Consider the following 23,011-nt stretch of genomic DNA (forward strand, 5'->3'; position numbering starts at 1 on the left):
AAAAATTACAAAACAAATTTTGTTCAGCTTCATATATGTAGATCCATGCACTAAACAAAAAATATCACAAATTGTAGTATATTTATTTTATACTGAAGATGCATGTCTATGTTTTTAATGTAAAATTAAAATTGTAGTTATCTTACTCCAATTATTATAAAAATTTTATAGTAGTATATTTAATGTGATGCTTGATTTGTGGTAAAAGCTTTGGCACCATTCGTGCATATCCTACTAATCTACTAATTTATCTAAAGGTTTATCCTATTAGTTTACTTTTCTTTTATTATTTAAATCGATTGATAAATACATAGTAATACATAGAAAAATCTAAAATTACAAAAAAAAAATTGTTCAGCTCCACATATGTAGATCTATGCAGTAAACAAAAAATATCATAAAATTTATTATATTTCCTTTGTTGGAGATGTTGGTATATACTTTATAGTGTAAAATTGATCAGCTGAAAATTGATAAATAAATCATAAAAAAATCTAAAAATTACAAAATATTTTTTTTTCATTTCCATATATGTAGATCCATGCACTAAACAAAAATATATCATAAATTTTAGTATATTTATTTTTTGTTGAAGATGCTTGCCTATGCTTAGTGTAAAATTGAAATTGTAGTTATCTTGCTCCAATTATTATGAAAATTTTATGGTAGTCTATTTAATGTGATGCTTGATTTGTGATAAAAGTTTTAGCACCATTTCTGCATATCTCACTATTTTACTAATTTATCTAAATGTATGCTTGAGGATGCTTACACTACCTTTGCACGATGTGTTGTTATGTTATATGAACACTTGATAAGCCCATATATTCATAATTACATACGTTTAACTGATATATCATATTTCATAGGTATTCTAACCTAAATAAAAAAAAGCTACCAACAAACTTATCATATTTTAATATAATACTAAGGTATATTAAGAGGTAATATTAGAGTAAGATAAGGTTTGACTAATCATCACTTCTCATATTATTATTATTAAATAAATATGTCTCCAAGCTATATATTATTGTAAATACTAACTATCTAATACCACAGATGTCATGGTTATCAATAAAATAAATTACGGACTTTAATGTTATAAAAAAGATAAATATAAATAGATATGTAACATTATATCATCATTTTCTATGATCATTTAATGTTTTTCTCCCGTTGCAACGCACGGACATATTTACTAGTATAAATAAAAACAAAAACTAATTATACAGTTTGCCAAATCGCGAGATGAATCTTTTAAACCTGATTCATGATTAGACAATACTTATCAAATAAAAATAAAAGTATTCTTATGCCGAAAATCAAAAAACAAGGCCTTATTTTATTCTTTCCCTTCGCCCGTCGCTCTGGGGAGACCGGCCGGGTATCCCGCGGCGCACCACGAACTCTTCTTTCTTCGCCGTCGCCCCACCGCTACCGCTCGGACTACCACCACCGCTCCACACCTCCCGTCGCGCCGCCGAGCGACGGCGGCATCCGCCTCCTCCGGTCCGTCCCGCCACCCGCGCCGTCTCGCCTCTGCCCTGCCTCCCTCCGTCGTTCCTGGCCGCCGGGCTTCTTCTCCGTCGTCGGCGACGCGCGTGAGAAGGAAGGAGGAGCCGCAGCACGTGGATCCAGGGCAGCGGCGTCCGTCCCGCGTGAGAAGAGAGAAGGAACCGGTGAGATCTACTTTTTCAGCTCCTCCATCTCTCGCAGCTCTCTCTCTCAGCGCTTTTTGCGGAGATTCGTCGGTAGCGAGTTAGCGACGGCGTCAGCGGATCCCCCTCCCGCCTCTCGCCAGTCGCCTCGCCAAGGCTGGAGCCAGCAGCCTCTGCTCCACCAAGGGGGTCGCCCCGCTTCGGGAGCGCTTATGCCCCAAAGCGAAGCGTTACCTGTCCACTTAGCGCTTTAGCGCGCTGAATTGTGCGCTTAGTTCCACTTTTTGGAACCCTGGGAGGGTGGGTTAACTGTGAGTCTTTCTTAGCTACAGTTTTGTTTTGGGATCTCTTGAATGTGTAGTAAATTTGCAGAGAGCAATAATTTAAATCTAGCATTACAAGGTACTTAAAGATTAAGCAATCACTGTCCACACTAACGCAAAATCTGAAGGCACCTGAATCAAAACTACATTAACTGAGATCGCCAGTGTATAACACAAATGTTTCCTGAATAAAATTACTTGCAGTAAATTCTGCAAACTACAGACCACCTGTAAAATGCATTTTGTTTAGCTGAATTAGAAGAGCACAACGTTACTCATCAGAAACCAGAAACTATGACCAGTCACCTAGCCGAACTTCATGGCAAAACTCACAAATTTGTATAGAAAAGAAGTTGGTCTTGTTTTGCAAATATTAATTTATCTAAGGCCTAAAACAAACTTGAATCCAACAGATCTAAAAGCCAAGCATTCAGTCAATTTTGCAAACCCATCAGTGATTGACTTGCCTAGACACTTTATCATCCTTGCCTTTACTTAAAGATGCTAGCTTGCCTGTTTTGTATGTAACCGTTTGTTCCTCTGTGTGTGTGTGCGCGTGCGCTAGTGCTACATAACACTTTTAGAGTTATACTGCTATATTTGCTTTGAGGCTTTTGTTCCAGCTGAGATAATTCCTCCTATTCTTTGTTCTGGATTGGATCTCCTGTCTTAGTGTTGCATTCACTTGCTAAACCAACCAAATTGCTCACTACACCCAAAAGGGGAGAAAAAGGAAATATGCATTGGAAAATGCCTAGATAACCAGGTGCCCAGGTTGTGCAGGTGTCATGGTTTGTTGGGCCACCTTGATAACTTTGGGTAAATTAGGGCGTGTCAGATCTGTTGCCAGCTGCTCGCCTTGCCCAGGTTTGGTAGTCACTCGCCTTGCCTGTTTGCCTGTCAAACTTGCCTGCCTGATTGCCTGGGCAAGCAAATCCTTGCCAATGTAGGTGAGCCAAATTTTCTCTCCTGCGTGGGCACGGTTTGCTCATGTGCTCTCATGGCCAGCCGAGCTGTCGCTGAAGTGACCACTCCACTGCTGTTGCTAGATCATGGTTTTGCTGTCGCTGAATTGACTACCATCACTGGACCGAGGTTCACCAGCACGGCAGCACTGAATCGATCTCTGCTGCCATCAGATTGAGGTTCCCAGGCACTGAATTGACCCACACTGCTGCTGAATCGAGCTCTGCCGTTGTTGGGTCAAGCTACGGTTTGTGGCAAGGTGAGCGGTGGCAAGGGAAGAAAACACCTTTGGAAGATTGCCTGCTTTTCCTAGCAAAGAGAGATGAGGCGAGGAGGCTAGGCTAAGCGAGCAGTAGCAAAGGATCCAAACACCTTTAGTTGCTAGATGAAATTCATCAACCTGTGAGTAAATACAGGGTACTGTTTGTATATGTAAATAATTAGCGGTGAATTTGTTCTGCTACTCAATGATTCACTGTCATTCTTGTTTTTGTTCCCCAAGATTCGTTCTTGGTTTACATGCTTCAAGAGGTATTTCTAGGGGTGTTTGGATGGGAACCACGGTTTGCCACGCTATACCTGCTGCAAGCCACACCACCATAGGGTGCCATTTGTTTCATTGCCAAACATTTACATGCCAAAGAAAGTTTGTTAGCACCGGTATTCTTTAGACCAAATCAATAACGAGCAATTTGTCTGGCAAACCTCATGTGTGATGCCATGCGTGAAAAGCATAGCAATGCCCCGCTTTCACTGCTCACCGTTCTGAGTAAAAATGCGGTGTACTTATGGTGTGAAGGATGAATTATTGTAGACACATCTGCATGAACCAATGAATCACCATTGTTGACTTCACACTTGGTCAGCAGTGGACTGCGCTTCCGCCTTCTGAAGCCACGACCTCTTCATGTTGCTTGAGTGAGCCATCACCTTGCCCTGGCCTCTGCAGCAAGCCAGCGCTCCCAAATTGGCTGCTTCATTCCCTCACCCATGTACCCATGTAGGATACCATCTGGTACAGATGGAAATAGTCTGGGCCTCTAGGACCATCTTGGGAGCTCATGGGAGATAAGAATTGGAGTGGATACTTGAAAAGGGAGGCAGTGAGGCACTAGAAGTGACCAGCAATGACTAAACTGCATAAACCAGCGAAGGTAAGGAATTGAAGCAAGATGAGAAAAAAGCGACGGTTGGAATTGTTAAAGTGGGAAATTGAATGTTAAGATACGGATGACTAAGCCTTATTGAGGATAATAATGGGAATTGAAATCAACAATTAAAGGAGCAGAAACGATTACAAATAAAATACAAATTGATTATGCAATTGCCTCATCATAAATATCAGTAATGGTTATTGACTGTTTATGAAAAATACAAGTTCCTGCTAACATATATAACATGGATATAACACCAATTGATAAAGGGAGGTGATTGTATTGAAGCTTGGCTTGAAACCAAGCAGTTGCCACATGTTTTTGCTGAACTTTTGGCAAGTTTTGCGGCTTCAATTAAAACAATAGCCTTACTAAATTTGCCACAACTTAGGCTAGTCATGGCAACCAATGAACCAACCAAGCACCCTTGCCACACGCCTAAGCTTAACCTTAGTTGTGAAAAGATCTGTCTGCCAGCCAAATAGGCACAGTTAGTCAATTAGCACAAAATAAACTACTCCCTCCATTCCAAATTGTAAGTCATTCCAAGAATCTTGGAGAGTCAAAGCATTTTCATGTTTGACCAAAATTATAGAGAAAAATACTAAGATTTGTAACGTAAAGTGAATATACTATGAAAATATAATTAAGGAAGAATCTAATGATACTTAGTTAGTATCATAATAATAATTATTTTATCATATAAATTTGGTCAAACTTAGAAAAGTTTGACTCTCCAAGATTCTTGGAATGACTTACAATTTGGGATGGAGGGAGTACATAATAGAGATGCAAATGTGGAATCGCTTTGCCAACAGGGATTTTTTTTCTACTCACTGAAAAATGCAAGTTCTGCACGCTGATCTTTGATATCTGATTGTGTTTTTTCTCTTTTTCGGAGCAGAAAGATGATTAATCTTTTCAAAATAAAGGGTCAAAAGAAAGAAGAGGCAGCAAGTGCTGCTGGAAAGGCCCCGGTTAAGAAACAGTCTGCTGGGGAGCTCCGTCTTCATAAAGGTTTGTTGAATTATAGGTGAATTCTTTCTTGTATCAATCTGCTCTTTGTTTTCCATACACAATCTTTATTTATATAATCCAAAACAACTGAAAAGATGCTCTTATCTGTTTCATAAAATAGCGAACTGTTTGACACTGCTTGTTCCAATATGTAAGGTCCCACATATGCCAATAAACCAAGGTAGCGTTTAATGAGCTCAGTGCTTACTACTAGGGGTAGACATTTATGACTTCCTTTACTCTTGCCCTAATATGGGCTGATATATTACATATGCCTTTTAGATGTTTTAAAAAATATCAGTTTATCCTACCCTCTCCTTTTAACTTCGATCTTCCCACCTCTCACACTCTCTTCTTTCCCATACTTACCTTGGTCCAAATCTCACTGCTCACATTCTGTCCCCAATGAGTTACCCTAGGTGGCTGGAGCAGCCGCACCACAAGATGGTTCATGAGTGGACCCCCTCAGTGAGTACATAAGGAGCCACTGCCCATTACCGATGGCAGATACTTAGTTGGTTCATATCTTTTTCCTTTCAGATATTTTTCACATATTCCTTTTCTCTCCTGTATTCGTTCCACTGTTTTGAAGGCCAATTTTGATTTTGCCCCTGATTTTTAAAAACCAAAGGCCGAATTTGCCTCTATTCTGGTAAGAGGACTTAACAATGTTGATTCAGCTATAGACTGACTAGTTTGCCCATGCAGATTTTCCTGTGCTTTGAGTACTTTGTGTTTTCCCCCTGTTTTGGGAGGAGCATGAGGCCATGTGCACCTGCAGCCTGGCCCACGTGCCACCCACGGTGCCATTGATTTATGCCGTCTCTAGGATTTTTCTATCTAACAGTAGCTTCAATCCAAAAAGGTGGCTGCAAAATCAGAATTGATAAAAGAGAAGCAAAAAAACACCATCGAACCCCTAAATAGGGGCCAAATCACCTATTCACCTGACCTTTGTCCCTTTAATTTTTTTAATGTTGTCAAGTATCATGTTTGAAGGACTTACATCTAAAGCACGTCCTTTCAGTGTTTTCTTTATTTGTCCACGTTGTGTTTCTATGTTTGAAGGTATTGCTTCTTTTCACATGGTTGCACTTGATTTCCATGGATTGCATTCGGTAAGTTGCATCTTCTAGGTTCCCAATGATTGCATTGTTATGTGGGTTGCATTTATTTTCATGGGTTGATTCGCATGCAAATGGGAGAGCTATATGTTGCATTTCAGCTAGCTCCACTAACGGAAATATGGTTGCATTGTCAGTGGTGGTGTTTCTTTTTTTTTTTTTCATTTGAGGGTGTTATTTTTTCCATGATGTAACTTGCTTACTGTGCAGATTGTATTGTGTTCTCCAACCTTCCTGGTGATGCCATTTAATGAGCAGAGTTACCCACTAAAACCTCTGTTAACTCTTGTGTGAAATTGGTTCCACTCATGTAAACATAATAATATGCTCTGAATACAATTGTTTGATGAACTGGACATGCATTTGAATTTACCAGAAGTAATCATTGTGGGCACTGTCTGATTTGTATCTGTTTTCCGTATATAAATGGTAACTGTTTCTTTATGTGCACCAGACCAGTTCCTTATCTAATATTTCTGAATTCTAATAGAATAAGCTGAGATCCTAATTTAAGCTATTGGGGCATATGATGCTTTAATCCATAAACAAGATGCCAGCTTGCAACTTATTGATGTATCTGACTGATATTTGGGTTCTCTGATGGTCTTGAATGTGTGATGAATTATTTATGTGGTTAATTCTTTTTAAACCTTGCAGATATTAGTGAGCTCAACCTGCCGAAGACCACATCAATTTCTTTTCCCAATGGCAAGGATGATCTTATGAATTTTGAGATCATCATCCGACCTGATGAAGGATACTACATGTAAGTGCCACTCTTGAGGGTAGTTGCTATGTTGCATGAAGCATAATTAAGGGAGCCTTTTCCACCTGCAATAGTATGTATGTTGTGGCTGTAGTGAGAGGTTATCAATTTAGTGTACCCAAAAATAGTTTAGAAGTCATTGCTATCATCAGATGCCGGCTTTGTGAATTTTCTGAGCCTTCTCCAATTTAATATACTGTCTTTTCCTAGGGGAGGCACTTTTGTTTTCACCTTTCAAGTGTCCCCATCTTATCCTCATGATCCTCCAAAGGTCAAATGCAAGACCAAGGTATAAGACAGTATCCTTTACATCTATGGTTCTTTCTCATTATCCACTAAATTACATTTTCTCTAAAGCGATTAAATACTTTGATGTTATATAAACATGCATTCAGGTGTACCATCCAAATATTGATTTGGAAGGCAATGTCTGTCTGAACATTCTGCGCGAAGATTGGAAGCCTGTTCTCAACATCAACACTGTTATTTATGGCCTGAATCTTCTTTTTACGGTATTTCAGCTATCTTGATTCCCCAATTATTATTGAAATAATACATTTAGAAGTTGGGAAGACAAAATAGTAGTGTTTGCAATTGTGCGTGCATTGTTGTCATCCTATTACTACATTTCATGGACTATGCTGTTCGAGAGTTGCTGTTTTAAAAAGTATAATCACTATTGTGCTCGCAATGATGTTATCTTCGAAACAGATACCTATCTGAGCAAGACTTTAGTAGTTCATTGGTTCTGTTACTAGTAAAACTGAATTTAATCCTTAAATATTATCATGAAAGATGAGTTGAAGGGTGCTTCTAACTATGTTAATGAATATTTTTGCTATTTAGGTCTTGATTGAATAACATAGTATACTGTATTAAGAAACCATGAAATTGGTAAGCTGAAGTTTTAGAACCCATAGACGTGCAAAACCTTGGTTTAGAAAAAAAAAGGTATAGAGTGGAGTTTTTTAAACTCCAAATAGGCTACAGATTTAGCTATACTATGGTTTTCAAAAGTGCAAAGTTTGTTGCATCCCATGTTTTATTATCATTGACCAGTCTACTGTTTTGTCCACGTGTATAAGCAAAACTATTTGGAACTTGTATTCGTGACAGTTAAAATTGTAAGTTTGGTTCAGAACCTTAGTTTTCGAGAACAGCATATTTAATACTATGGTTTGGTTGGAAAAGCATCTCAAGACAATCAACCTTATCTAATGTTTATCGTTGTTTGCGGGTTATCTAATGTTTACATTGTTATTACTTGCAGCAACCAAACGACGAGGATCCTTTGAACCATGAAGCTGCAGTTGTCCTTCGTGACAACCCAAAGATGTTTGAGGCAAATGTGAAAAGAGCCATGGCTGGAGGCTACGTAGGCCAACACTATTTCCAAAGATGTGCTTGACTTGATGTGATGGCTTCAAAACGATTTCAGTGGCGCCTTATGCCATCGGGCCCCTGTATCAGCACCAGGGCGCCCAGCTTTGCTGGATTTGTGTGGTTTTAGTGCGCGGAAAAGTGCTTCTGGAAGCAAAGTCCAAATAGTTCATGGTGTGATACTGTGACGTATCTGTTTGCCCGTCTTTGTGATGTGTTTAAAACCGGTAAAGTAAATTTGGTGATATGGTAGTGGCACATATGACAAGCAAATGCTTCTCAAAACTGTATCACTCGATAAATCCTAAACGGGGAATGGGAAGTGGATTATATAAAGAAGAATTGCTTCTTTTCCAGACGAACAAAACGATTGATGAGGTGGTATCTTTGATTTTTGTACTCTGCGGTCTTTATTGTCTGATCTTCCAGGTCGACATTGACATGTACGGAGCATGTCTAATTCTCTAGCTTTTCGGATGTCATTATTCATTTTTTTCCGCTACATTTAACTGACCACATGCCTCTTGCAACTGATCTGCTCCAGTAGCAAGTTTTTCCTGGCTACTGCAGGTGAGCCAAATCAGCTCGCTCGGGCTAGCTAGCAATAAGCTTTTCGTTGCTCATGCCAGGAAATATAGGACGTGCTTGGTTGTGGACAAGCGCGCTACGTGCCAGGCTAGGAGAGCCAATTTGGCTCACCTCAATCCGCAAGGGAAAATGTTGCCTGCACGGAATTCTAGCTTACACAGCCAAATACCTTGCCAACTTCAGTTTCTAGCTTGACTGGGTTATACAGTGCTACGACTAGGTTATGCAGTGGCAAAGAATCCAAGCATACCCTAAAGGCGAGACAAACCTGTCCAGGGAAGCAAGCATTCAGATATGAGCGATCTATGATCTATCAACTGCCAATTTCTTTTTTTTCTTTTTTCTGATATGCTGTAAGACATAATCTGCTGCCTCCTCTCTCTCTTCTTCCACAAAGGACAGTAGTTGGATCAGCTCATGGCTGTCCAAGTCTTAGGTCCTGTAGAGTATATGGCAATAGGCCATACTATGTACTAGTAGAGGTACACCAGCAGTATGGTTGGTACTAGAGTAGTTGTTGGCTGATTTCAGCCTTGTACCTTAGGAGTATGTAGTAGGTAGTTTTGTACCTTAGAAGGTACATGTATTGGTGTATATAAACCAGCCCAATGCAATGGAAGAAGGTAGTTCAATTGCCACTCATTCAGTCCCTGTTTCAGTCTGAAACCGTGAGTGCTGTGTGTGTGCTGTGGGAGCTCAGGGCTCTTCTTCTACCTTGGAGCAGGGGAGAGGGAGAGGGGAGGAGAGCAGGTGCTGCTCACCTCGGTGCAGGGTCTCTGTGCCAACAATTGGTATCGGAGTCGTACAAGCCGTAGCTAGGTCCACTGACCAGCAATGGCGGAGAGTGCGGGCCGGAATGGTGGCAGGGAAGGTGGTGAGCGACAGCTCCAGCCGGCGCCACCGCAGGTGGAGGTGCGCGTGGTGAAGGAGTTCGGTGGCAGCGGCTCCTGGCCCATGCTCACTCGCACCAACTACGGTGAATGGGCGACGCAGATGAAGTGGAAGCTTCGCGCGCGCAAGTGGTGGCGGGCGATTGAAGAGGATGACCGCACCGAGGACGCCCAGGTGGGAGTCATGGAGGCGCTCATGGCCTCGACGCCGGCGGAGTACCATGAGGCGCTGGGCGCAAAGGACACTGCGAAGCAGGCCTGGGAGATGCTGGAGTCCCTGCGCATTGGCTCGGATCGAGCTAAGAGGGCAAGGATTCAGCAGCTGCGCAGGGAGCTGAACGACATCAAGTTCAAGCCCGGGGAGTCGGTGGAGGACTTCACTCTTCGCCTCCAGTCCCTGGCCACCCACCTGGCCACCTACGGCAAGAAGGTGGACGACGAGGACCTCGTCACCAAGTTGCTGTGCACCGTGCCGGCAAGATACTCGCAGCTCGCCATGTCCATCGAGACCATGCTGGACATCTCCACGCTGTCTCTGGAGGACGTGGCCGGGCGGCTGCGGGTAGCAGAAAGCCGCACCACGCCGGCGCCGGAGAAGGAGAAGCCCAAGCTCCTGCTGACCGAGGAGGAGTGGTCAGCACGCATGAAGGAGAAGAGGCGGTCCGGGGAAGGCTCCAGCCGTGGTGGCGGCGATCGCGGCGGCGGCAAGCAGCAGAACAAGGGGCCGGCGGACAAGAGGAAGGGCAAGAAGAAGTTCTCCGACCCAAACGCCTGTCGCAAGTGCGGCAAGGTTGGGCACCGGGCGCGGGAGTGCCCAGAGCGCAAGGAGAAGAAGGATGAGGCGCACCTGGCTCAGGACGACAGTGACGGTGATCACGCACTCCTGATGGGTGTATACTGCGCAGGGGCGTGCGGTGAGGCAGAGCTGGAGGTGGTGGAGCAGAGGAGTGCCCCGCCGGTCATCCATCAGCTCGAGGAGCCCCGCGTGCAGGGGCAGGCTCATCTGGGAGTCGCCGGGGAAGAGTCGGAGCAGCGGTGGTACCTGGACTCCGGCGCCAGCAACCACATGACTGGTCTTCGGGCGGCCTTCTCCGAGCTGGACGAAGGACACACAGGGAGTGTCAAGTTCGGCGACGGCTCGCGGGTTCAGATTCGTGGGCGCGGCACGGTGCTGTTCCGGTGCAAGGACAGCGAACACCGCGCGCTCACGGACGTGTACTTCATCCCGGAGCTACGTTCGAGCATCATCAGCCTTGGGCAGATGGACGAGCATGGAGCGGAGGTCATCATCCGCAACGGCGTGCTCAGGATCAAGGACCAGGATGGCCGACTCCTGGCGAAGGTACAGAGAACGCGTAATCGTCTCTATCTCCTTGATCTGAAGGTTGAGCAGCCAGTGTGTCTGGCGGCGGCGTGCGCGGAGGAGCCCTGGTTGTGGCATGGCCGGCTCGGCCACCTCAACTTTGACGCACTGGGGCGGCTCGGGAAGATGGTGACCGGCATGCCAAGCATCAAGCACGCCGGGGAGCTATGTGATAGCTGCCTCGCCGGGAAGCAGAGGAGGATAGCGTTCCCCAAGGCGGCCAAGTATCGCGCGGCGGAACGGCTCGAGCTGGTTCACGGGGACCTTTGCGGGCCCATTACGCCGGCGACGCACGGAGGCCGGCGCTACTTCCTGCTGCTCGTGGACGACAGCAGCAGGTACATGTGGCTCCGGTTGCTGTCAAGCAAGGACGAGGCAGCGGACGCCATCAAGGCCGTCAAGGAAGGCGCAGAGGCGGAGTCTGGGAGGAAGCTTCGGGTGCTGCGTACCGATCGCGGCGGCGAGTTCACGGCGGTGCAGTTCGCCGAGTATTGCGCAGGCGAGGGAGTTGAACGCCATCTTACTGTGCCATACTCGCCGCAACAGAACGGTGTGGTGGAGCGGCGGAATCAAACGATTGTGGGCATGGCCCGATCGATGATGAAGGCCAAGAGCATGCCGCCAGAGTTCTGGGGGGAGGCAGTCACCACGGCCGTGTTCATCCTGAACCGGTCACCAACGAAGGCGCTGAAGGGAGTGACACCGTACGAGGCATGGCATGGGCGCAAGCCTAATGTCTCGTACCTGAAGACGTTCGGCTGCATCGGGCACGTCAAGAAGGTGAAGCCTGGACTGGCTAAACTCGATGACAGGAGCGTCAAGGCGGTGTTTCTCGGCTATGAGTCGGGGACGAAGGCTTACCGGCTCTATGACCCGGTTCGGGGTAAGGTGCTGGTATCCAGGGACGTCGTCTTCGACGAAGCTGCAGCCTGGAGATGGGAGGAGGCCGAGGCCGGAGGTGGACGAGGCGACGGAGGGATCCGGGACTCTTTCACCGTGAAGCACCTGGTGATCCATGGCCACGGCGAGACAGCAAGGCAGCCGGTGACCGGGGAAGCGCCCAACGGGGCGGCAAGCGCTGAGCCGCCAGCTGCGGTCGAAGCAGAGGAGCCTCCTAGCCTGGGCGGGGCTGGGAGCGTGGGCGTGCCAGGATCGATGGGGGATGAATCCCCTGTCTCGCCTGCGCAGAGGACGCCGACGACGGCCACGGTTGAGTATGCCTCGCCGCCGTCCGATGTCTCTGAGTTCGTGGACGCCTTCCACGAAGGGGAGGAGGTACGGTTCCGCAGGATCGACAACGTCATCGGGGAAGCAGAGGTGCCGGGCCTGGCGGCTCGTGGGCTCGGCAGCGACGCTCTGCTCCTCATGAGTGCGGAGGAGCCAACCACGTTTGCCGTTGCGGAGCGCGACGCGGCGTGGCGCAAGGTGATGCTAGAAGAGATGGAGGCCATCGAGCAGAATGGGACCTGGGACTTGGTCGATCCGCCGGCAGGCTGTCGGCCGATCAGGCTCAAGTGGGTCTTCAAAGTGAAGCGGGACGAGCGCGGCGCAGTGGTGAAACACAAGGCGCGACTCGTGGCCCGTGGATTCGTGCAACGCGAGGGGATTGATTTTGAAGAAGTGTTCGCCCCTGTCGCGCGCATGGAGTCTGTGCGGCTGTTGCTCACGCTCTCCGGGGCCAAGGACTGGCAAGTTCACCATCTGGACGTGAAGTCGGCGTTCCTCAACGGGGACCTGGCTGAGACCGTCTACGTCAAGCAAGCGCCGGGGTTCATCGTCAAGGGAGCGGAGCGGAAGGTTCTGCGCCTGCGGAAGGCCCTCTACGGGCTGCGTCAGGCGCCACGAGCCTGGAACGCCAAGCTCGACGCCACCATGGCGGAGCTCGGGTTTCAGCGGTGCGCCACGGAGCACGCCCTGTACACCCGCCAACGGGGGAAGGAGCATCTCATCGTCGGGGTGTACGTGGACGATCTCATCGTCACCGGAGCGCGCGCAGCAGACATCGTCAAGTTCAAGGAACAGATGGCGGCGCGCTTTCGGATGAGTGACCTGGGTCCTCTGTCCTACTACCTCGGCATCGAGGTGAAGCAAGGAGAGGACACCATCAAGCTTGGACAGCGGGCTTATGCACTGAAGCTGATCGAGCGAGCAGGGATGGCAGGCAGCAAGGCGGTGGCCACGCCCATGGAGGAGCGCATCAAGCTTTCGAAGCAGAGCACCGCGGCGAGGGTGGATGCCACACTCTACCGGAGTGTCGTCGGTGGTTTGCGCTGGCTGACTCACACACGGCCGGACATCGCCTTTGCGGTGGGTTATGTGAGCCGTTTCATGGAGGATCCACGGGAGGATCATTGGGCGGCGGTCAAACGACTACTGCGCTATGTTCAAGGCACGGCGGAGTGGGGACTTGTCTTCCCCAAGCGCGGCGGGCTTCAGCTGAGGGTGTTCAGTGAAGCACCGCCCGAGACCAAGGAAGGTGCGCCGGGACTCACGGTCTTCAGCGATGCGGATATGGCAGGAGATGTTGACGGGCGGCGGAGCACTTCCGGCGTACTCGTCTTCCTCGGCGGTGCGCCAATCGCCTGGCAATCGTTGAAGCAGAAGATGGTGGCCTTGTCCACATGTGAGGCGGAGTACGTGGCGGCAGCCACGGCGGCGTGCCAGGTGGTCTGGATGAGACGGCTGCTGACAGAGCTCACCGGAGTTCAAGCGCAGCCGCCGGCACTCAAGGTGGACAACCAGCCAGCCATTGCGCTGGCCAAAAACCCAGTCCTCCACGACAGGAGCAAGCACATCGACGTGAAGTTTCACTTCCTTCGTGACTGCGTCGAGGAAGGACAGGTGGTCATCGAGTTCGTCGACACCAAGCGACAGCTTGCTGACATTCTCATCAAGTCACTCGGGCGCCTCAGGTTCATGGAGCTTCGAGGCATGATTGGCACGGCTGAGGTCAAATGAGGGCAGCAAAAATTAGGGGAAGATTTGTAAGACATAATCTGCTGCCCCCTCTCTCTCTTCTTCCTGTCCAGGACAAAGGACAGTAGTTGGATCAGCTCATGGCTGTCCAAGTCTTAGGTCCTGTAGAGTATATGGCAATAGGCCATACTATGTACTAGTAGAGGTACACCAGCAGTATGGTTGGTACTAGAGTAGTTGTTGGCTGATTTCAGCCTTATACCTTAGGAGTATGTAGTAGATAGTTTTGTACCTTAGAAGGTACATGTATTGGTGTATATAAACCAGCCCAATGCAATGGAAGAAGGTAGTTCAATTGCCACTCATTCAGTCTCTGTTTCAGTCTGAAACCGTGAGTGCTGTGTGTGTGCTGTGGGAGCTCAGGGCTCTTCTTCTACCTTGGAGCAGGGGAGAGGGAGAGGGGAGGAGAGCAGGTGCTGCTCACCTCGGCCAACATATGCCACTCGATCAGTAGTGACATACTATCTATAGACGACCGCTTCACTTGCAAAGCAAATTTGCAACATCAAATTAAAAGCGGCTCGATAAGTTGTCCACTCAAACATTACATAGGAATGCACACGTACACGACAATTGATAAGTCGGTCGGTCGTCCTAAATGAACTTTGGCATGCATGCATGTAGCTGAGAAAGGTGTCTACATATTATATATTGGTCGGGAATAAACATAACAGCATTGTTAAAAGAAGGAACAAAAGGACTGGACGATGATTCCACCACTGTGCGCGGCATTCAAAGAATCTTGAAAAGTTAAAGTATTTTAAATTTGACGAAAGCATTTTAACTAAGGTTCCTACTTAGTAAACGTGTAGATTTAGTAAAAGGTAGCATCAGGCCGCTGGGATAAGTTTTGTTAACAGTGGGGTAGAAAGGACAAAACCAAGATTCTATTGTTTATATGGTGCATATCAAAACTAATTAAGGTTCCAGCTTGGTAGTTACTCCCACCATCCCTAAATAATTGTTGTTTCTGTGCCGTAAGTTTGATTACATTTACAGAAAATAATTATATCTTTGGTATCTCTAAAAGAATTCAACGATCTATTTAATAATATTAATTTTGTACCATAAATGTTAATATATATATTTTTATATACATTTAGTTAGAGTTTTTTTCTTGGGAAGCGAAAACGATAGTTATTTAGGAGCAGAGGGAGTAGTTTCCTCCTTCAACTAGTGCCATGATGCTTATTTTAACAGATGGGGTTACATTACAAAATTTGGTATCATAGTTTTGGACTTTTGGGTTTTCCAATTTGGTTGCTTGAAGTGCAGCCAACCATGCAAAAAGGCAAAGATGGAGAAGCACGCACTGCAAAGACCATTAGAAACTAAGAAATTGCAGAAGACGGGTTATTAGCTGCAATCAGATTTGACTATTAGCTATATTTAACTAATCAGACTGTGGCGTACATACCAACGACGACATTACAGCAGTTCGACTGGCGAGCGAGCTAGAGATTCTCTTCCGATGGTTCAACTCTCTGTTTCTTTAATTCGTCGACACTAGCTAGCAGCTCTTGTGTCTGGTTGATCATGTATACTTCCTCCATCCATAAAAGATGCAACTATGAAATCTGTGGAAGTCAAACTAGTTTAATATTCTATTTTATTTTTTTACGGAAAATTGCATCCTTTTGTGTGCCAACGAAGAAAGTAGTACTAGTACGGTGTAAAATGTGTAATATATACGCATGGTTTCATTTGTGTATAAACTAGCAGATCGATGGGGTTGAAGATAAGATATGCTGAGCACATTATACAGGGTGACGCGAGCTATGCTTTTTTTTTTCACAGCAGCAACAAGCACTCATGAACAGACAAAAAGCATTAGTGTACGCTTCGTTGCGCGAAAAGACTGGGCGACAAAAATACATAGATCAAGAGCTTTCAGTCGAATATGTCAACCATTCAGCAGTATTTTTCTCTCATAACAAATCAGTCAACGGTATTTTCTGTCATAGCTTATCAGCCAAACAAACAACGTGTGCACGCATCATGGAGCATGGAGATCGATCGAGGCTAGAAAGCAGAGGCACTAGTGACGACGACAAGGGGTCTGAAATTGGTGGCACACTGCTGCACGCAACTCTACAGAAAGCAAGGAAAGCCCCGATAAGCTACCACGGCCCAACAACGCCTTGCTAGGCAGGCTGCTACAAACCACCAGTGGATCTCGTGCTTGTTTGTGTGCGCTTCCACTCGTGTTTTATTTGATTGGTGTCAATTAGGGTCGGTTTATTTGATTGGTAGCAATTAGGGTCGGTTCTGTTTGACCGGTGTCAAATTAGGATTTGCTCATTTCAGCGCTTTGCTGGTTTCTGTGCTTGTCATCATAAGCTACAAGCTGAAATGAACTGACAGATCGAAGCCAAAAACCAGCTTTTCTGAGCTAAAAGACCAAAAAGCTGCAGCTTAAAGATTGTTCTTTCTATCCGAGAAAATCTCCTACATGATAATTTCAGAAAGGAAACTAAATCCAACTCCCCTCGTTGGCTAACGAATTTGATAAATTCAAGCGAACAAGACAGGGAGCAAACAAAAGGACTATTACAAAACGCCAGTGCCACATCTTGCGTAGTAGTACCACTTCGAAATACATTACCGTAGGCCGTGCACCAACAGTTGACAAGCTCAACCGAGTAAAAAGGTTTTACTCAGAGCAGCAAAAACAAGTGCTGCAAACACATGGAACGATACATCTGGTTGCAGCAGAATAAGAGTCAAGGATGACACAAATAAATACCATCATTCGGTCATACATAGTTTTAAACAAAGTACTAATAAAGAGAAAAACACTCCAGCGCCAGCAGCGTCTTCCTCTTGATACTAATGAACCCCCACAGCAGCACATACCACAAGGCCTAGGCAGCTACAAAAATTCCCAAAACATGGCATAAAGAAAAACCACAAATTGTCCATGACCACGACTTTAACATAGAAACCCCACCGACCATATCACTTCCTCCCCCGCGATATTTCGACAAAACCAAGCCTTATCAGTTCCCCTCGCCTCCCTTTTTTTTGTTCAGTTTTTCTTCAAAATGATCACAGAAGGTCAGCAACATTGGCAGGCAGCTCCTCAATCACCACATTGTAGAACTTCTGGATGTCAAACAGCATCCGCTCGTCGTCGCGGGTCACAAAGTTGATGGCAACACCCTTCCTACCGAAACGACCACTACGACCAATGCGATGCAGGTAGTTCTCTGGCTGGGTGGGAAGATCATAGTTGATGACCAGGGACACTTGCTGAACATCAATACCACGAGCAAGCAGGTCGGTGGTGATGAGCACACGCGAGGAACCAGACCGGAACTCCCTCATGATGATGTCTCTAGTGTTCTGGTCCATGTCACCGTGAGTGGCAGAGACAGTGTGGTCCCTGCTCCTCATCTTGTCAGTGAGCCAGTCCACCTTGCGGCGGGTGTTGACGAAGATGACACTCTGGGTGATGGCCAGGGTCTCGTACAGGTCACACAGTGTGTCCAGCTTCCAGTCTTCCTTCTCCACATTCACATAGAACTGCTTGATACCCTCAAGAGTCAGCTCATCTCTCTTCACAAGGATTCTGACAGGCTTGTTCATGAACTTGCGGGTGATCTCAAGGGCCTCAGGGGGCATGGTAGCAGAGAAGACTCCAACCTGAATCTTGGCTGGAAGAAGTTGGAAGATGTCGTAAATCTGCATTTTCACCAAAGAAAGGAAGTCAGCAGGGGCATCAATCGATCAGAGAAACATAATAAATAGATAGTGCATTATCGAATTGCTTTTAAGGTCGCTGCTACAAAAAATAATAGAATTACACGACTGGTTTGGCACAAAATTTCGTGACTGAAGCATATCAATGGTTAAAGCTAAACACAAGGAAACTAGCGAAGGTTAAAGCTAAACAAAAGGAAACTAACAAATGAAATCAAATCTAGCAAAGTCCATTTAAACTTCATCTCTGCAATTTACTAGCAAATAGTACAGGTACCATAGTTCCGCTAGGCGGCACCTAGGTGCGATTAGGCGCTGGGCGAGGGGTAACCGCCTCGGTTAGAGGGGTAGGCGGCATCTAGGCACTGGGCAAGCCACGAAATTTCACCCCCGCAGGCTGATGGCGCAGCGCGGCGCGGAGGCGGACGAAGCGGCCTTTCGCACGCGCGCAGATGGCTTCGGCTGTGGGAAATCACGCAAAATCCTCCGTCCTCCTGCTCCACCGCCGGCTGCTACCCCGCCCCAAGGTCAGTCCCCTCCCCTGCTCATCTTCTCTCCCACCGCCGGCAACTCCTCCCCTGCTCATCTCCCCTCCGCCACCGGTAGCTCCTCCTCCCCTGCTCCACTTCCTCTCCCCTCCCCTGTTCCTCCCAGCGCCTAGGGAAACGCCAAGAACGCCTAGGCGCGATTACTCCTGCCTAGGCGCTAGGCGGAGGATTACCACCTAGAATCCACCTAGCGCCTAGCTGAACTTTGACAGGTACAATGATCAAGAATAGAGAAAGTAGAAATCATATAGAAGAGTTTACCTGATCCTTGAAACCACGAGAAAGCATTTCATCAGCTTCATCAAGCACAAACATCTTGATGTTATCAGGGCGGAGGGACTGCCTACGCAGCATGTCAAAAACACGACCAGGTGTACCAACAACAACATGCACACCACTGGCAAGAATCCTTTGATCCTCACGGACAGATGTTCCTCCCACACATGCATGGACCTTAACACCCAGGTAGTCACCAAGTGCGCGCATGACTTTCTCAATTTGCTGTGCAAGCTCACGGGTGGGAGCAAGGACCAAGGCCTGGCATTCCACCAGGCCATAATCAAGCTGCTGCAAGATCCCAGAACAGAAAGTTGCTGTTTTTCCTGTACCAGATTGTGCTTGCTGAATGACATCAAGCCCCTTGCAGAAGGGAACAATTCCTCTCTGCTGAATTGCAGAAGGCTTCTCAAAACCTACACAGCAAAGAATGGGTGGTAAGAGAAATACAATGTAAAATAAAAGGCAACACACTAAAACAAAAGACTCCCAGCCTACCATAAGCATAAATGCCTCTCAGAAGATTCTCTTGGAGACCCATGTCATCAAAACTCTCAAAAACTTCATCATATGAAGTGAAGAACTCCTCAGTCTCACCAGTGCTCCTGTATTACATGAACACATATAGGCAAAGGTTATTAGACATCACTTGGCTCTTAAAGTAAAATATGACAAAAACAAGTAGGTAAGTTTTTTTTTAAAAAAAGAATGATTTATATTACTTACAGCAGCTCCTGCATTTTAGAATCATAGTGCTTAGCATCGAACTGAGAACCCTCAGGTGCCATTCCTGCCATGACTGTAGCAAACAAAACAACATGTTAAGACAACAATATCACAAGCAACAAAAAAAAGGTTTAATCAGGAACCTACATCAAAAGGATGTATACAAAATAATGAACAGAGGCACAATTTAATCTTATAACAGAAATTGCCTAAAGACTACTACAACAAAGGTGCTCGTGTACCAAAGAAATTTGTTCAGGTAGAAGACAAACAACATGCTAGAAGACAAATGATAACCAAGTACACAGTAATTCACAACAAAATAGACTGGGAATCAGTTGTACTCTACAAATGATTATCCAAGCTCTACAATTTATACAAAATGCATGTTCAATTCATCCTTCAGGTTATAAAGAATATAAACAAAACCATACCAAGGCAATTGATGCTATAGAATCACTGATACAACTACTCAAAATAAATCAGATGGTTCTTTACAGTTCACCCAATATCGAACAATATGAACAGTACCGTGGCGCACGACAGTCTTTTAACCTATCCTGTAACAAATCCTTATGCCATTTCATAATCACTTTCACAAAAAGTTGCCTCACCACGTCAGAATAATACAGTATCATCAAGCAGGCGTCATCCCATAGCTCAAACAGCTTGAATCCAATACTCAAAGCATAGCACACAGCAATACATGACAAAATATAAAGCTACAGACAAGCTACAAAGAGCTGCCTAGCACAGTTTTATGACCAAAACTAGCAATTTTGATTATTAGCACCGGAAACCCATTATATATGCACACAAAATCAATCAAAATCCTACGTAAGAAATCATGTGTAGAGCTGAAAGCCGCACAGCAGACAAAAAGGGAAAGCTTATATTTCTGCGCGCAAACCGGTGCCTCAATCCAGAACCGTCAAAATCACTAATATCCCCACCGAATCGGCGCAGATCCACACGGCTAGTACCACCAGATCGACCGAGACCCGCTGCCGCGGCAGATCGGACACCAAAAAAAAAGCAAAAAAACAACAAGCGAAACAGTAAGAGATCTGGCGGAGGCGACCACCTGAAGCGACGGAGATGAGAGCGCGGATCGGGCCGGGGGACAGTCGGTGGGGGTGCTCTGTGCGCTGCGGTGAACCCGAGATCGGAGTCTCGGATTCGGCGGCGGAGGTGAGGCTGAGGGACGGCGCAGCGCAGGAGAGAGAAAAACGAGGGTTTGCGGGCGGCGGCGAGAGGCGGCTTTTAAGGGGGAGGCGCGCTGTGCCTGCGGTGTGGAGTGGACGAGTCGCGGATGCCACCACCACTCCCCACGAAGGGTAGGGTTTCTCTCCCCCGTGGGCCGTTCCTGGGCTCTCAGGGCCTGGGCCCATGTTTGCCTCCATGTATCTATTCCTGTTTATTAAGTGTGCTTTTATTATTTATTCTATATTTTTGGAAATCTTGTTGGTATCCTCTGAACAGGCTGGAGTCCAACTGGTGTGTGTGTGATCTGATCTTGTTTTAGGAACAGGCTGTCGGAAGAGAAAGACGATTCTGTTTCCTCCCGTCTGGATTGGATGTGAACTCAAATTATGCCATTATTACATGCATCCATAACTCAAAAAGGAAATTGATTTAGTTGACGGTGACATATGTTCATGGCTACTTTTATTACCAAAATTGTACACGAGAAATTGTGATGTCCTCTGAGGGGTTTTTTTAGAAACAGAGCTTCATTCATTCATCGTGAACATGGTTACAATCGTTGTCCACAATACCCGACGGAGCCAGTGGTGATACAAGCCACTACTCCATCGATCTATCACGGGATTGCTAATTTGGCACATTCATGTCCTAGCTTATTACAAGTACTACTAGAAAACACAAACGAAAAACACAATAAAACCCCCCGCTTACAACATCGATTTGCTGTAGCAGCGGCCCAACTTCACAGCTATATGGTGTGAGGGATGCTTCCACAAATTTACGAGCACCTGGCTGTTACACCCTAAAACTCTTGATTTTAGGTTGTGCATAGAAAACGCTTAGTAAGTCGTTTATCTTTTATCCTGCATGTCTCCACCTTTTTCATGAAACCAAATTCCTGGCTGTCACATCAGCTTATGATGCAGAACCGTGGTGGAGCGTATCAGAAGATCGTGCTGAACCAGAGTTAGACTCTATGCCACTTCACGAAAAAGGTTGTGTTCAAAGTATGGACTTGACAGCAAACAAGTTGGTCGAGTAAGGTAGTTTGGGTGACAATGTGCTGTTTCTTGGGCTCAACCAATCACTCTGTCTATGCGCCAAAGAATATCCAGAATTAAAGGGGAATTATATCTACTTTACTGATGATTATGAGTGTATGGCTTTTGCAAAGCATGAAAAACGTAGTATGGGAGTTTTTAACTTGGATAATCTGACCAGCGAGAAAATTGTTTCTCCTCGGATTTGGTCCAACTGGCCACCCCCCATATGGATGGATAGTACCAAATCCTAGAAAGATGAATCCGGCATTGCTCTGTTAGGTGTGAGATCATGTCCTATATAAAAAGGTAATCTTTTACCCTTGCTTCTAGTATTATCCTGTAACTTGCAACTGTGCTTTATTGTGAAAAGGATAGGAGTGCTTTGTTTGTTGCTTGGTGCAAATGGCTTTGTTTATACAGTGGTAGTTCACGTTTAATATATGGATCTAGTTCTTCAGGAGGAACATTGTTGGATCTGTGACTGGAAAAATCTGTAGTGAACGTGGGTATTTTTTGGATGCTTGTTCCTTGCACGAATAAAGAAGGAATCATGTGTATGGAAATGTTATTTTCCATGAAGCTGCATTTCTGGTTATATATCATATCAGAGAAGATAGATATTTCTGTCCTTTTGTGCGTCTGAATGAACTTTTTTGCAAACATTTGTGCCAGTCGTACAAAGATTCAGATAACTCTGTTCATATTGTACCTTCACTTGAAAATTATCCATAAGGAAATTGGTATTTAGTGTACGTGGTCCTAAAGCTACATGTGGTGCCGTGTTTGAGCCAATGCACCACGTCTCCTTATCACAGTAAAAGAGTTTCCGCATCTAAATACTTGCTTGGCAGGCGTGTCTGCTCTTGCTTGTTGGTCTTCAATAATTGCTGTAATAGCAAGCAAATAAACGCTCTATTTCTTACTGGTACACTCTGCAATTTAACTCTTATTTTTGACTTTTCATACCTGCAATTTAACATCATTAGAGTCAAATCTGACGGAAGTGATGTAGATGGTAAAAAAGTTTGTAGCAGTGGCATCTATAAGAGCTCAACTTTTTAAATAATTTATAAGTAATTATCAACTTTTATAATAAGATACATATAAGCCTCTCGTTGCTTTCGTTCATGGGCTCACGGCACGTCGGCATCTCGTTAGTCGCCTCAGCGGTCTGCACTCACTTATCACCACTCACCACAATTCCTTTCAACGGCCATTGAAAGCGGCAAAAGTGATTTTTTTAAAAGGAAAAAGTAATCGCTAAAAGGGTCGCAAAGACTCTTGTCGACACAGGCACACAGCCAT

The 23,011-nt window shown here is 45.7% G+C and overlaps 2 protein-coding genes across 2 annotated transcripts; one reads left to right on the forward strand and one right to left on the reverse strand.

Annotated features, from left to right (window-relative positions):
• Positions 1,333-8,787, forward strand: LOC8065565 (NEDD8-conjugating enzyme Ubc12). The gene is made up of 6 exons (XM_002437491.2): positions 1,333-1,679; positions 5,006-5,118; positions 6,900-7,008; positions 7,219-7,297; positions 7,404-7,520; positions 8,279-8,787. The coding sequence occupies exons 2-6, from the start codon at positions 5,010-5,012 to the stop codon at positions 8,414-8,416; spliced, it is 552 nt and encodes a 183-aa protein (XP_002437536.1). The 5' UTR covers positions 1,333-1,679; positions 5,006-5,009; the 3' UTR covers positions 8,417-8,787.
• On the reverse strand, positions 16,889-20,760 carry LOC8063831 (eukaryotic initiation factor 4A-3). The gene is made up of 5 exons (XM_002438909.2): positions 20,542-20,760; positions 19,458-19,530; positions 19,230-19,336; positions 18,717-19,147; positions 16,889-17,889 (listed from the first exon to the last, which is right to left on the reverse strand). Exons 2-5 carry the CDS (start codon positions 19,526-19,528, stop codon positions 17,254-17,256), a joined length of 1,245 nt encoding a protein of 414 aa, XP_002438954.1. The 5' UTR covers positions 19,529-19,530; positions 20,542-20,760; the 3' UTR covers positions 16,889-17,253.

Source organism: Sorghum bicolor, chromosome 10 (genome assembly GCF_000003195.3).
Source record: "Sorghum bicolor cultivar BTx623 chromosome 10, Sorghum_bicolor_NCBIv3, whole genome shotgun sequence".
NCBI lineage: Eukaryota > Viridiplantae > Streptophyta > Magnoliopsida > Poales > Poaceae > Sorghum > Sorghum bicolor.